We start from the raw sequence: 17,115 nt of genomic DNA, 5'->3' as shown, positions 1-17,115 counted from the left end.
GAAAATATTCCCCTAAGAAATGGAACACCACTACGCCTCCGTTAAACGTCATTATAAGTCGTCGCTAGCGCCTACGTCACAGGAGATGCGCCGATGTTTATCACAACTTCCAAAATGCCGTTGACAGCTGCAGTTATCTCAGACGCGTGGGTACCGTTACAGCTATTTTCTTGCATTTATCTTGTGAAGTTCGCAGGAAACAACGGAGACGACGAAAATATGTTGCGGGACTATCGTTAGCAAACTACAGTAATTTTAGCGATTTTTTTTTTTTTTTTTTTACAAACGTTTCTGTGAAGAAACTGACCGTAAATATGAACACAATATAGAATGTAACATAAAGCAAGTCATTATTTGTCGTTACAATACTTATTAAAGCCACAAATACTTACATTTATGGGTCTCCTTTTTTGCTTGGGCAGTCATTTTGCGTCTGTAGCCTGGGTTAGCAGTGACACTTCTCATACCCCTTCGTTTGAAGTGTGCTCCCGAAAAATCTTCGTTTGAAGGGCTATCTGGCCCTTTCCCCTAGCCCTCCCCTTCCAACCAAAAGAGAATTGGAACAGCCCTACCCCTTCACGTGGACGCGCAAAACGGAGGGGAAGGGGAAAGTGAAGGGGTAAGGGGTAGAATTGGGATTGGCCCTAAGTAGCCTTGTGCAAGGTGTGTCCATGAATACCCTTGGTAAACGCAAAAAGTGGCTGTGTACCGCAATGTACAGGAATGGAGAAAATGGCAGTGCATAAATCTACAACTGTAAAAAATTCATGTGTGCATGGAATAGAATTCATAATGGTGATAGTGGGATAATCAATTGATTTATTCCGCACAAATCTTGTGTTAAACGGGGAACTGGGTTGATAGGCGTATTGTATTGCGGATAAATTGGTATGAGGACCCCTTGTGCCAGAAAATTATCAATGATTGGTTGTATACCAATCTCTTTGTCATACAACAATTGATATTGCTTGATATACAATGGCGTTGTGGTTTTCAGTTTAGCTCGATATGGCTCAATGTCTACAAAACCAGTATCATCTTTAAATTTTGACCAAAGATTTGGATTGATAATTTTAACTGAAACATCATCCGTTGCATCTCTGTGGTCAGGCTGCGGTGCGTCACTTGTTACCTGGTGTTCTTCAACCAATTCAGTAGCATCCTCTGCGTTTGGCAGTGGCTCAACAGAAACCCGCTGACTCGAGAGAAAAGATAAACAAACTGTATAGTTATTAAAGATAATTTCCATTCCTAATTTATACATCGTATCTCTTCTCAATCGTTTTTCTAACAGATTATTTGTTGATTCTAATCAATTGTGCCTGTTGCTGATTCACATTATTCAGGCATGTTTATAGATAGGGAATTTCATAGAGTTATCTTCAGTCAGCCTTGAATCCTGCTCGCATGTTTCTCTAAACCTTATGACAAAAGCAGATGGTGACTCTTTCATATATCTATAGTCCCCCCGCCCATAAGGAAGGAATTCATGCTTTTTATATCATTATCTTTCAATGATCCCTCTCTAGGATATGGGTCTAATTGAATTTTGCCTTCTGACCATCCTGCCAAATTTGATATAAAAGGTTCTACCCAGAAGTTTTATTGTTTCTGTACATAAAGTCAACAGGCGTCTCGCCTGTCCGTGGTCTAGAAACATCTTGCCCCATATTACAACCACGCAGTTTCCTTATTCACACACATAAACAGTTTCCTTATGGCGCTTTTCTACTGCATAGTACGGTTCGGCTCATTACGGTTCGACTCGGTGCGGAACAGTTCGGCTCGCTTCGCGTTTCCACTGCGTGGTACGACTCGACTCGGTACTGATCGGTTCGGTTCGCTTAGCTCGGTTGCTTTTCCACTGCAGTAGTACCCCTTCAAAGTGTGTGGGACTGATCGTTATTTGCGCGCGCCTCTACTGCCATGACATCATCTTAAAAGTAGAGCCCAACCGATAAAGGATTTTGAAGGCCGATACCGATACAAATATTTTTGGGTTTTAAAATCCGATATTCCGATATATCGGCCGATATTTTATTTATTTATTTAATTTTTTAAAATTTTGTCATGCTTATTTGAGTTAAGAGAACTGATGGGGATGTTCTTTTAATTGTTATTCAAGCAATGTATGTATCGTGACCAACTCAATGAGTGTTGCCAACAGGAACGGTGAAGAGTGCCCTCTGGTGGACAAACCATACAACTCCAACACTCATGACATGGTTCAAGCATGTTTCGTCCGTTTTAATTTTATTGTTGATATATTCATTTATCGGCCATTATAACTGCCGATATCGATAGTTTGGAAAATGCCTAATATCGGCCGATAATATCGGTCTGCCGATATATCGGTCTGGCTCTACTTAAAAGCGCCACATTTTCAAACCCACAACACAGGAACAATGGAGACTATCGAGGGATGGTGTTCCTGATTCTCGGTATGTGGTTGTTTTTAACTGCTAGACGGAAAAATGTGTTTAAAATGAGGCTGATGGCAGCAAAACAAAAATACTGCTAAAAAAGTGTCTCGCATCTCGTGTCACAAAACCAATGACGCTAGTAGTGACGATTCTGTCTGACCAATCAGTGATCTGCAGTGTTTCACGTCACATTTTAGTACCGGTACGGTACGCTTGGAACCTCAACAGACCAGGTACCATTTAAAGCGACCCGAAGCGAACCGTACTGTACTGTACCATGCAGTGGAAAAGCGCCAAAGTGAGCCGTACCGAACCGAACCGTACCGTACTATGCAGTGGAAAAGCGCCTTTATTCACACACATAAAAACAAAACGAAGTTGTTCCACTCCGTCTTAAGATGTCAATTAGTATGTATTAGATGACCGGTCCGTTTCTTATTTCAAAACGGCAGGTTATTAAAAACCTCTTTACCTGTGTCTCAATAATGGACATTCTGTGTCTCAAAATTGAACACTTAATACCTTGCTAATATTTTAAGTAGGGCTGTCAGTTAAACATGTTATTAACGGTGTTAACGCTAACCCATTTTAACGGTGTCAATTTTTTTTATTGCGCGATTAACAGTCTTTTTGTCCTAGCAAACTTTGTAGTTTTTTTCACAATGGCTTGCACTGTGCGAGGACGCTTTTTTGGTTCGTCGACCAAAGCGATCGGAAACAAAACAACAGGCGCACCGCACACACTTGTTTATGCTTGCGAGACGGCCAAATAGTAGGTTAACGTTATGATTTGAGTGGATGACAAGCATCAGATGCTGAATTTGATGGCAATAAGATTCTGAATGGAAATTTGACTTTTAAAAGTTGCCAAATTCCATTGACCAAAGTGATCTGTGTGTTTTGTTGTTGTAAACTAAGCTATTATCATTGCAGCACGTCCAGTCTGAAATACCACTTGTTGATGGCCAAGCACACACACACACACACACACACACAGCTGATGCAACTTCTCCGCCTCCTCGTCAATATCAGGACCTCGTCAGTATTTCTTTCACCCTTTTATTGATGGACAGTGTTACATTGTGTGAGAGATTATTTTATATTATAGTGTGAAATTGAACACTGTATATGCCAACGTTGTTTTAAAAAAAACAATTGCACAAAGCAAGCCGATCCACTTTTCCAAGTTGATGAGAGCATTAAAATGAGAAAAAATAATGGGACAAAAAGAAATCAAGAGACATTTATAACAGATTAAAATGTGCGATTAATCGCGAGTTAACTAGGAGATTAATGCGATTAATCGCGATTAAATATTTGAATCGTTTGACGGCTCTAATTTTAAGTAATTCTCCACTTTGAGTATTACGTCGAGTGAGACTTCAGTGAGTCTAGGCAATACAATATCAGAGGATAACGTCAGGTGAGTGTCCAGTCTCAAACAGAAAAAGGAGACTTAGCTGAGTTTTTTTTTTGTCCTCACACCATCTCTGTCCAATTTCGATCGATCCTGGGCGAGCATCCCAAGTTGTTAGATAAATTTGGATATCAGAATGAAGTCAATGATCAATGAAGAGCAGAGTAGATATTCTTCAATATTAATGTCTATTTATTAGGGCTGTCAAACGATTAATCGCATTCAAAATAAAAGTTTGTGTTTACATAATATACTGTATGTGGGTGCACTGTGTATAATTTTTTATATATATATATATATATATATATATATATATATATATACACTCACCGGCCACTTTATTAGGTACACCTGTCCAACTGCTCGTTAACACTTAATTTCTAAGCAGCCAATCACATGGCGGCAACTCAGTGCATTTAGGCATGTAGACATGGTCAAGACAATCTCCTGCAGTTCAAACCGAGCATCAGTATGGGGAAGAAAGGTGATTTGAGTGACTTTGAACGTGGCATGATTGTTGGTGCCAGAAGGGCTGGTCTGAGTATTTCAGAAACTGCTAATCTACTGGGATTTTCACGCACAACCATCTCTAGGGTTTACAGAGAATGGTCCGAAAAAGAAAAAACATCCAGTGAGCGGCAGTTCTGTGGGCGGAAATGCCTTGTTGATGCCAGAGGTCAGAGGAGAATGGCCAGACTGGTTCGAGCTGATAGAAGGGCAACAGTGACTCAAATAACCACCCGTTACAACCAAGGTGGGCAGAAGAGCATCTCTGAACGCACAGTATGTCGAACTTTGAGGCAGATGGGCTACAGCAGCAGAAGACCACACCGGGTGCCACTCCTTTCAGCTAAGAACAGGAAACTGAGGCTACAATTTGCATAAGCTCATCGAAATTGGACAATAGAAGATTGGAAAAACGTTGCCTGGTCTGATGAGTCTCGATTTCTGCTGCGACATTCGGATGGTAGGGTCAGAATTTGGCGTCTACAACATGAAAGCATGGATCCATCCTGCCTTGTATCAACGGTTCAGGCTGGTGGTGGTGGTGTCATGGTGTGGGGAATATTTTCTTGGCACTCTTTGGGCCCCTTGGTACCAATTGAGCATCGTTGCAACGCCACAGCCTACCTGAGTATTGTTGCTGACCATGTCCATCCCTTTATGACCACAATGCACCCAACTTCTGATGGCTACTTTCAGCAGGATAATGCGCCATGTCATAAAGCTAGAATCATCTCAGACTGGTTTCTTGAACATGACAATGAGTTCGCTGTACTCAAATGGCCTCCACAGTCACCAGATCTCAATCCAATAGAGCATCTTTGGGATGTGGTGGAACGGGAGATTCGCATCATGGATGTGCAGCCGACAAATCTGCGGCAACTGTGTGATGCCATCATGTCAATATGGACCAAACTCCCTGAGGAATGCTTCCAGCACCTTGTTGAATCTATGCCACGAAGAATTGAGGCAGTTCTGAAGGCAAAAGGGGGTCCAACCCGTTACTAGCATGGGGTACCTAATAAAGTGGCCGGTGAGTGTATATATATATATATATATAAATTCACAAACATGCATGCATATTTAAGAAAAACATATTATTTATGTATAAAATATTTACATATCATATGAATTATAAATAAATCTATATACGGTATATTAATGAAAATATTTCTTAAATATATACAAGCATGTGTGTGTATTTGTATATATAAAATAATTATACACAGTGCACCCACACATATTATGTAAACAAACTTTTATTTTGGATGCGATTAATCGTGATTAATCGTTTGACAGCCCTAATATTTATTTAGAATGCTGTCAATGTCATTAAAGTCCCTGTTGGTGTAATGGTCAGGTTTCCCAGTACTTTTGTCCATATAGTGTATATTAATCATATTATGCAAGATTTTATTTGATTGGTTAATATTTATATAGACTTCCAGTCAAATGTAGTGAATTTACATCATGAATGATCAATGGATTTTCAAATGTATCTATCAAATGTATATGTGCATCTTGTTAACTATCAACATCAGTTATGAATCTTTGGTGGAAGAAAGTAGCTACACAGACAAGACAGCTTTTTTAGGGAAACACTTACTTTTCTCTATTTCGTTATTTATTGACATCCTTGTTCCGATCCTTATAACCATCCATTTAGATGTTTTGTTTTGTGACGTTATTGTAATTAAGAATTAAACACCTTTTACCCAAATTCTTATTACCATAATAAATTTTATATTTAATGGCCATGATTCACAATATCGAAGTGAATTTAATTTAATGCTCAGTAACTATTTACTGCATTACATCAACTCTAATACAATTATATTTTTACATTTACAAGTAATATGTTAGAGGTGTTGCAGCGAAAACTATCCTAATGTATAAATACATGACAGTTAAAATTATGTGTATATATATATATATATTTCTAATATACATTTTTCAATACAGTAAAGAAAATGTTTGCTTTTTTGTTTGTTTTTTTCATTACTGTGATGAGAATTAGGGTCAAATTTGTCAGTTGGTGCAACCGTAATATCATTTCTGTCTCTCCTTTTTGTTTTTTTACCCTGACATGTCCTTGAAAAGCTTTGTGAGATTCACTCCAATAAATCTCTGAAACTTCCAGAAAACAAATGAATGAATGAATGAATGCAAATCTCTCCTCACTTGTGATCCTTCATCAGATATGGACTGGCTGTGGGCTCAGGATGCTTCACGCGATCTTCTTCTGGCTGTCCACCCTCCTAACTATATTGTTCTGTGGAACGGAGACACTGGCACAAAGCTGTGGAAGAAGAGCTATGCTGAGAACATACTGTCTTTCTCCTTTGACCCCTTTGAGCCCTCCAATCTGGCATGTATGTATTTAATCACATTTATAATTGTAATTTGGGATGCCCAGATGCGTAGATCGTTATTAGGGATGTCTGAAATGCATACTAATTCTTCTTTTGAATTAGTTCTTTCTCTTTGATTTGTTAACTGATTCACACAGCTTGGACACTTTGTTGTAATGAAAAAAAAAATAATAAATCAATTTAATTAAACATAACAATGACTTGAGGGTGGCCTGACCTATAACTCTAAAGATATAGGTTTAAATATATTTCTCAATATTAAAGAATAGCAGAGTTCGGACCTCAGCTATAACAATAACGGCACAGAAACGATATTGTTGGAATAACTTTCAGAACAATTTTATCCAGTTGATGATTGATAAAAACATTGAGAGCCAATCAGAATCCATCCACAAGCTCGAGCATTTAGAGCCTATATTATCCAGCTGCACACCAGTTTCAGAACCCCAACGCCAGAACCGGAAGTAATGGGCGGAGTTACGTTCTAGCCAACACCAGCGCCAGGAAAGGGAGTGAGGGGCGGAGCTTAGGTTTGAAACCTAATAACGCCACCTAACGTAATTTGGAGGGTATTTTACACATGAAACAGCTTTTGTTGAACAAGAAACGTCCTACTCTCTACGTATGTATGTTATGATACTACATTACAGTACAATAAGCATTTTAAAACATTGATTTTGTGTAATATATATAGTTTCAGTTATTCGTTTGTATTATGAGTTCCTGATCATGATGGTGAGAAAATAATACTTGAAAATTATGGGCATTTTAATGTATAACAGTTTAATAATTTTAGCTAAGCAGTTTATACATACGTGTAGATTTAGGAAGGTAAGACCTTTGTTTTTTTGTTTTTTATGAAGGAGTTAACTTTGTATAATAAAGCTTTGAAAGATATAAAACAAGACACGTATTGGAGGTTTTCAAAATTATACACAATTTGATAACTCATTAGACCTCCGTGATATTTTATGTTCTATTTATTTATTTATTGTGTTTACAAAAATCTTAAATTGTTTTGATATTGAAGATTTGTATTTGTAAGATGATTTAGCAGATTGTTTAATAAAAAAAACAAAACGCATGTTTTTTTTTTTATAAAATATACTTTATTTCACAGGTATATTTCGCATTTTTCGTGTAAAATAATAACGTCAAAATCTAAAAAAGAGAAAATTCGGCATTGTTTTTTAAAAAATCTATACAAAATGACCAATTCAACCCAAGCTAGGCCTGTTTTATCACAACAATCTTGTATAAATTTAACTTACAATGTATCAAATGAGGAACTCACTCTCAGGCCCGTTTTGTCCTTACATTCTTGCTAGAATAATTATAATGCAATAATAATATTTCCGCCTCTCCCTCACTTCCGGTTCTGGCGATGGGCTTCTAAAACTGGTGGTGCTGCGGGTCTGCAGCTGGAAATATCTCTTTAAAGCGGCAGATTCGTTATATTTCTATTATAGTTGTCTTTATAGTTTGAATTGGCTTTTTGTGCATTCTGTATGTTTTTTTTTTATAGTTTAATGAAGTGACTGTCCATTCGCTCAACTGTTTCTCTAATGCCATTTATTCCTAGTGCTGACCAGTGAGGGTATAGTGTTCATCACAGATTTCTCTCACTCTAAACCACCGGGCAGTGGAGGCAAGAAGGTTTATATCGCCAGTCCTCATTCCAGCCCGGCCCATAGCAAACCTGCTGCGGCTCAACCCACCGGTGCCAAAAAAGCCCTCAATAAGGTCAAAGTGCTCATCACCAATGAGAAACCCACGTGAGTCTAGCACACCCCCGAAACACCGTAGCACTCTGAGCAGCACATACTGAATGTTTGAGAGAAGTTGGGAAGAGAGTGAGTATTTCCAGGTCTGTCTTCTGTATGTGTTTGACATTAGAAGCATGTTTGACCTTGGATTATCTTTGGCTGAAAAATATCTCAGGATCCTTGCCTACATCTAGTATTTTTGACGAGCAGCGTCTATTTACATTAAATAAAATTAGCAGTATTTTAAAAGCAGTGTAAATAGTTATGCTATTTATATTTAGTGCAAATAGTGCACCTCAGTGATTTGTATATTATAAAACAGCATGCAAAACAATATACAGTATTAACAACATGTTCAGTGTATATGATATTAAAATCATAAATGAATTCTGCCTTATTGGTTCTCAAACTTGTTCAGCTTCGTGAAGGGTCCATCGCTTTGGGGCCCCCCAAAAATATATGACACAAATCAGCCTTAAACTTACATTTTTAATTAAAGCAAAATCATATTAAATTAGCCTTATTTCTCTGATGTTTGATTACACAATTCTATATTTCATATAATGCAACAAATTGTCATGAAAATATTTGGACAGTTGTGTTAAAACTGATACTTTCAGAAATTTTTGTTTTGGAAAAGTGCAACAAAACGGCGGTGACAGTGGCAATTGACCTATGGCTAAGCCGCGATGAGCCAATCACAGTGCGCAGCTAACCCAATACACTCGGACATTGAAATGCATTGCAGTTAGTCGGTTTTCATTCGTTTTTTTCTTGTTATTTTAAGTCTAAAATGTTCAAACGGTGTGCATGGGGTACATGCATCTCCGACACTAGGTTCCCGAGAGGCTGGGCGACGGTGTGTGTTTTTTTACCCTTTTCCAATCCACATCTCAACTGAAATAAGTGTCTGCTCTGGATTGAGTTATGCGGTAGCTAGACCACAACACTAAACGTGGATAAATTAAACAAGGACGTCTACATCTGTTCTAAGTTAAGTCAACAACGTATTTGAACGTTATCTTATTTGAACATAAAAGTTAGGCTAACGTTAGCCTAACATTAGAAAACGTTAACGTTAGCTTCTAGATGCGGTGTACATCATGTCACTTAGCTTCATTAACGTATCTGTATATAACCAAGAAGACATATGTTAACAATGTTGTGCTGAATGATTCATGTAAATACTGTAGCACCAAATGGTGATGCGGTTGCGGTTTATCAAATTTACGCTGTGACCTGTACATCTCTGCATGGAGCTGAAGCTTGTCATCGAACTTCTCAACAATAAAATTATTAATATAACCCTCCAATGCATAGTTAAGGCCCTTTAGGTGACTTCCAGATGATATATAATCTTTCTGTCTCCAAAAACCACCAATTGCCTCCTGTGAAATGTCTCCTATGTGACCGCTGCCATAGCGCCCGTCCCCGAATGTTGACTGCGTGTCCGAGTGAGTGGAGGGGGCGTGTCAATTGACCGTTCGCAAAAGCCACGCCCCCTAGTTATTGTTACTACGCCCGTTAAACGAATGGTCAAACACGACCAGCACGAGGCACAAGGGGTTACAGTATGCAGTGGATGGATATATTAAAAATGTAAAAATATGCAATGAAGGAGACACGACTACTATCAAGGCTAAAGGCCATTGCACACTGAGTCCGAAATTCGTACCCGAAATTTTCGCACGTTAAAAAAAAAAAATTCGACCTCACGTTATGTCAGTCACGCTTGCACACAGCCTCCGAAACTTTCGTCCCTCATAAAATTAATCGGATCGGGTTCGATTTTCTGCGTTTTTCGCATCCAGAGCCAGCATTTTGAGAGGTCTTTTGACAATTCTGGGCCGGGGGGAGCTCGTCCTCAAATCATATGCGCCGTGCTTTCAGTTTCGATTTTCAATTCGATCAAGTGTTTATGTTCTCTTCTCTATATTGGATTATGAAACTAATAAACCTCCCCTTTCAATCAGATTGAAATTTAGGATCGAATAAAGTGTGATTGAGCAGCCTATTCGATAACTAATGTATTATTTGGGCACAATATATAGACAACATATAGCCTACACAATAATAGCTGTTCTGTCTGCCCAGCGCTTCCACCGGGCCGCGCGCGGGTGTGTGTGTTTGTGTGTGTGTCCATACCTGGTCCATACCAGGTCCATACCAGACACACTGCCAGTCTCCGTTTAGAATCGATTGGTTCACGGAAATTGGTGGTCTTGTTTTTAATATGTGGCTCCAAAATCGCTAGCAAAGCATCAAACTGTCCCACTGACATTCTGAGGTAAATTTTGAATCGCTCGGGATAAATTCGCAACTCCTTGATAAGGAACTCTCCTTCCTCTCGGCGCAATTTCAGGATTGGATGGACGTAATATTTTCTCTTTCTTCTCTTTTCAATAAGAGAGAGGGCAAAAATCATCCTCACTGCTTGACGAATCCATTTGGTATTTTTGCGTTTTTTCCCGCAAAGGTTTAAGAAATACGCAACGGACTCGGTGTGCAAGGTTTCTATGCGTGACGAATTGTTAGGCTGACGAACACGAAAATACGCATACGAATATTTCGTGCTCGGTGTGCAATGGCCTTAATGCTTACCGGTAAGAACGTAAAGAACACAACTCCTCCAGCCATCTCCCATGGGTCCATCTTGCTTGGAGTCAATGTTTGACAGACCTGCTCACATAGTATGATGCTATGATCTGTGATTGGACAATGGCCGTTTTGGGGGAGGGGCCGGCGAAAGGTCAATTATTATTATGATTTTAATTATCACTGCGTTGAAAGGGCAATCACTGACCTTTTGACACTGATTGTAAAAGGTCAGAAGAGTGAATTTTTATCTCCCACACAAGATAAGAATAGCTATTTGATGCTCTGCTGGCGAAACCGAATTACCTGCACCTGCGAAATACGCTATACAAATAAACTTAGCATCCCTAACCCTAACCATGTTCAACCAGCTCAAACTGTGTAAACATTTTATTTGTGGTGAGATAAAGATTGGGACTAATGAGACTGCCATTCTAAAGGATGCGAATACAAGGATTAAAGGGAACAAAAGACAGTAACATGTATAATCCCCTCCGGGGGGATGCGAGTGAGGGTTTGAGAAAAAAATCGAGAGATTCCATGTCCAAAAGAACTGGCTAATTCATGGAATAGGTTATTGTTAAATTTGTGGAAAATCGCAAAACAGAATACCAAACCCCAACATATGACTTAATTCTGTTTTAAAGTCAACCCTCTACACCTACCCCTAACCCTTAGTGTGACAACAACAAACCACAACTTGCTCCTCACACAGCGCCTTCAAGTAAAGCCAAGATTAAAATTAGCATTAGAGATTGATTTGTTTGCTAGCCACCATTTCAATCCCGCGTGTAAATGAAGCTCGCCGAACGTGGCTTACAGCTGGGATCATGTTCAGTTTCTATTCAGTTTTTATTTAAATTTTTGATTTTGAATTGACCTATGGCTAAGCCACGCCCCCTCCACTCACTCGGACACACAGTCAACGTTCAGGGACGGGCGCTATGGCAGCGGTCACATAGGAGACATTTCACAGGAGGCAATTGGTGATTTTTGGAGACAGAAAGATTATATATCATCTGGAAGTCACCTAAAGGGCCTTTATTATGCATTGGAGGGTTATATTAATAATTTTATTGTTGAGAAGGTCGATGAAAAGCTTCAGCTCCAGGCAGAGATGTACAGGTCACAGTGTAAACGTGATAAACCGCGTATCGTTACCAACAATATTTACATGAATCATTCAGCACAACATTGTTAACATTTGTTATCTCGGTTATTTACAGATACGTTAATGAAGCTAAGTGACACGATGTACAACGCAGCTAGAAGCTAACATTAACGCTTTCTAATGTTAGGCTAACATTAGCGATTTTAAAGATAATGTTCAAATACGTTGTTGACTTATTTTTATCCCGCATATCTTATTCACATAACTCAATCCAGAGCAGACACTTATCTCGGTTGAGATGTGGATTGGGAAAGGGTAAAAAAACACACACCGTCGCCCAGCCTCTCGGGAACCTAGAGTCGGAGTTGCATGTACCCCATGCACACCGTTTGACCATTTTAGACTTAAAATGACAAGAAGAAACGAATGAAAACTGACTAACTGCAATGCATTTCAATGGACGTGGAAGCAGAGAATGTCCGAGTGTATTGGGTTAGCTGCGCACTGTGATTGGCTCATCGCGTTTGAGGGCGTGGCTTAGCCATAGGTCAATTGATAAATTAATTTTACAATGAAAAGGCAGTCCATTTTAGTTAGGAGTAGAAGCAATAAACAAATACATGAATGTAAAATGTGTAGGTGGCCAAAAGGAGTAGATAACTGATATGAATAATGTGCATTTTGGCATTATTTAGCATTTTTGCCTTTCTCTGTGCTTGTATAGACAAACAATTAAAAGCAATATAAAGCTTGAAACGCCTGTTTCTAAAGGTAAGAATCGCATCCTATTTTTTTCCCCTGTGATTTCTGCATCTCGATTACCGTGCATCTTGATTTATGTAATATTCCATCTATTATGCAGCCCCAGTGCTCTGCAGCTACAGGAACACTTTTATTTTCATGCTCCAGCATGTTTTCCGGCTAGACTCGTGTGCCGACAGAAGCGAGATGATGAGTCTCTTTCTCTCTCCGTCTGTCTCAATCTCTGTCCTTTGACATTCAGTCAGTCAAACTGTATTTGTCTGATTCCTCTTGATTCATCTTTCAGATCTCCTTCCATCTATGTGCTCATTGTTTTGTTCTGTGATGTCAGTGGGAGTTTTTCATGTGGTTTTATTTTCCATCGATCGTGTCTCTCAGTGTCTGATTGAATGATAGCAAGTCTTAGTGGAGCACCTCGTCTCGCTCTTCTTCTGTTCACTGCTTTCTTATTAGCAGTCGGGTTTCCCCAACCCACGTCCCATTGCCTCCTGCAGACTGATTGATTCAGGTTATTCCCAGAATTGATTCCCTTCCTCCAAACCGAAAGAAAGCCCCATCAGAACTTATTAGTTCACCATTAGTCCTGCAGTTTAGATGGAATAGATAGTGAGAGCAAAAAACCGTAGAGTGAATTTTAAAGGGCTCAAATGATTGTTTTTGTCAATTCCACTAATAATAGTAGTCAAGTTATGCAACAAAACAGTCCTAATTTATTTTTCATAACCATTTTTTCCCCTTTTTTTGTAGTGTGGTGCAGTAAACTCTCGTTTACTGGCCCAAATTAAAACATAGTCTCTTTATATGGCTCGGCTCCAGAACGTTTTGCCCATTTTATCACTAAGAAAATGAGTAATATTAGAAAAGTTTCGAAAGTCAGTTCTAGCACATACATCCTTTGAGATTAGGTTTGTTGAAATCCCTAGTCCTCAATTTGAGCAACAGTATATGCTTGTCTACACCACTTAAATAAGAACCAGTAAGGAATTAAATAATGAATGGTTGAAGACAATAGCCTTCTCTGACATGCACTCGGGCAATCCGAGTTCGAATCCTCCGAGGTGGTAAAATCCTGATCATGGCTGAAGAAAACACTTTTCCAAAGTGCAAATTTTAGGTATTTTAATAAATAGTTTAATAAAAGAACATTTTGTACATTTTAACAGATAAATTCCTTAATTTGCTGCACTTTTAGAGTTTAAAATGAAGAACTCAAACTCATGTTCAGTGTGCAAATTGAACAAAGAACAAGTCTGTGCATTGACTTGTACTTGAACTTTGGACCCATGTCATTCAAGATGTCCTTGTCTTTCTTTCTTCAGTCGAAAAGAAATTAAGGTTTTTGATGAAAACATTCCAGGATTTTTCTCCATATAATGGACTTCAATGGGAACCAAACGGTTCAAGGTCCAAATGAGAGTTTCAGTGCAGCTTTAAACGACACCAGACGATGAATAAGGGTGAATTATCTAGCGAAACCATTGGTCATTTCAAAAATAAATAAAAAGTTTAAGTTTTATAACCACAAATGCTCGCCTTGCGCTGTTCTGTGATTTATACTGCTGATGCTGTTGCTGGAGGCCTGGTCGAACCAGAAGATTGAACAGTCCTGACGCATTTCACGAGGTATGGGTGTCCTCTCTGCCCCTAAAGGGTTAGTTCACCCAAAAATGAAAATTCTGTCAGTATTTACTCACACTCATGTTGTTCCAACCCCGTAAGACCTTCGTTCATCTTCGGAACACAAATTAAGATATTTAAGATATTAAGATCGCTCCTGCATACAGTCCATAGGCTTCTTGAGGGACTGGCTCTTGCTGTCCCCGAAAAGTCATTAAAGACATCGTTAAAATAGTCCAAGTGACTACAGGGGCTCAATCTTAAGTTCATCAAACGACGAGAACACTTTTGTGCGCAAAAAAACAACAAAAATAACGACTTTATTTCAACTATTCACTTCCTTCTCCATGAGCCTGTAAGTCAGTTAACGTAGTGTGATTGCGTAAAGCTACGTCACACGTAGGCTCACTATTGGCCGACGCTGGTCATGTGTGTGTGATGCGTGTGACGTACAATAACAGAAGCTTACGCTATTAAACTAGTAACCTGACTCGCGCAGAGGGAGAAATAAACGAATAGTTGAAATAAAGTCGTTATTTTTGTTGTTTTTTTTGCGCACAAAAGTGTTCTCGTCGTTTGATAAACTTAAGATTGAGCCCCTGTAGTCACTTGGACTATTTTAACGATGTCTTTAATGACTTTTCGAGGACAGCAAGAGCCAGTCCCTCAAGAAGCCTATGGACTGTATGCAGGAGCGATCTTAATATCTTAAATATCTTAATTTGTGTTCCGAAGATGAACGAAGGTCTTACGGGGTTGGAACAACATGAGGGTGAGTAAATACTGACAGAATTTTCATTTTTGGGTGAACTAACCCTTTAATGCAGTCTGACACAGCCAGATTGAGGCGATGTGCCACACAATGCACAGTTATCAGGCCAGGGAAAGAGTCCTGGAGCCTCTTTCCCACTCCAGTTTTTCTCCATAAAAGAATTAAAAATGATCCTTTTAACAATCTCATCAAATACCTAAACTAAAGGTAAAAGCCAATCATTACTGCTGCTTTGTCACTAGCTTGTTGGTCGGTAGCGCCTTGTCATATATGATGTCGTACAAAGCAATTGTAGGTTGGCAGTGGCTCAGTGGTTCATGGAGGTTGCCTACAAATCAGAAGTTGATGGTTCAATCCTCGGGTTCCACCTGACCAAGAGTCGAAGTGTACATGAGCAAGACGCCTAACCCTAGACGAGCTGGATGGCGCCTTGAAGGCCGTCGGTGTATGAATGAGTGAGTGAATGTGAGGCAAAATGTAAAGCGCTTTGGTGGCCATTGGGTCTGTGAATGCAAATGTAAGTGCAGTCCATTTCCCAAAGCTGCAGCTTCCTTGGCACACACTTCAACCAAATGCAGAACTTCTTACTACAGCGTTTCCCCAAAAAACTATATGAAAAATATATTTTCAGTAAATTTAAGAGTCAGTTTTATTTAATTGTATGAAGTAATCTCACCTCACAACTAGACCCAATTGCTTAGTGACAGAGATGTCAGTGGTCTCATCATCCATTAATCCCCACACTGGAGATTTGGACAACTCTGCCACTCTGTTCATCTCAAATCTGGCCAATGATTTCCACCATTTCGTCAATTATATGGCTGCTCGTACTGTATATTTGGTGTTGGCACTGACCTAGGGGCAGAAAAGTAATAAAGCTGACCTACTTGGTAGGACAATTATGCAGAAATGTTTAATTTTAAATAAATCAAAGTAAATGGCTGCAATATTTACATTCAAGCCGTCAAAATAAGCTCAGCCCGATCGCTTGCACAAGGAAATAATGGGCTCATAACTGGTGTGGTGAGGCCACTTTTGCTTCAGGCATTCATATATTATTTTGAAGCAGCCTTCAAGAACCATGTGGTCCATTTGGTCCATGTCTATGTTTTTCCCTAAAGCCACAAAATAATGATTTTTTAAAAACAACTTTTACCTTCTCTAATGCATTTGTACTTTTCTTCTGGTGCTTTATGGATAGCTGTAATCTTATGCCTTTTTAATGTATCTAGCCTGTAGTTTGTATATATGGCTGTCCCACAAAGCCAGTAGCAAGCTGCATCGTGGGAGCACAATGATTTTGACATAGTAAGGATGTCTCAGCGGTAACACTTTATAATAACTACACGCTAATAATCATTAGTTAAGCATGAGTAAACCATTACTTCATCATTCATAAAGCATTAATAGACATTAATAAGCAGTTCATAAATACAGCTATAAATGCTTTCTTCTTGATTTATAAGCATATCTATAATTTGTTTATTAATTGTATTTTCATCCTTTATTAATGATCAATTTATCATTTCTAAATGAAGAATTGCATTTTTTATGAACCAGTTATTTAAGAGTTTTCCGTGGTTCATACGATTAATTAGAGCGAGTAAGTAAATGATTAATAAACTATTTAAATGTACATTCATACATCTTATTATTCAGACATATAGTGATGGTTACTTAATGTGTTAATAAATGCTTTATTAACATGTATTAATGCTGTAATTAAGGGTTAATTTGGGTAGTTATAAAGCATTTAGTAGTGATCAGTTAACTATG

At 38.8% G+C, this 17,115-nt stretch overlaps 1 protein-coding gene across 1 annotated transcript in view; it reads left to right on the top strand.

The window, feature by feature from the left end:
• The window catches only part of wdr11 (WD repeat domain 11), a 120,377-nt gene that overhangs the window by 17,251 nt on the left and 86,011 nt on the right, over positions 1–17,115 (top strand). Inside the window, exons 4-5 of the mRNA XM_089117318.1 lie at positions 6,543–6,716; positions 8,299–8,491. Coding sequence (XP_088973444.1) covers positions 6,543–6,716; positions 8,299–8,491 — 367 coding nt within the window. The remainder of the gene's footprint in view (positions 1–6,542; positions 6,717–8,298; positions 8,492–17,115) is intronic.

The sequence above is a fragment of the Pimephales promelas genome, chromosome 11, assembly GCF_988280905.1.
Source record: "Pimephales promelas chromosome 11, fPimPro1.hap1.1, whole genome shotgun sequence".
Taxonomy (NCBI): domain Eukaryota; kingdom Metazoa; phylum Chordata; class Actinopteri; order Cypriniformes; family Leuciscidae; genus Pimephales; species Pimephales promelas.
The sequence above is the reverse complement of the archived record's forward strand: the minus strand, read 5'-3'. Positions and strand labels throughout refer to the sequence as shown.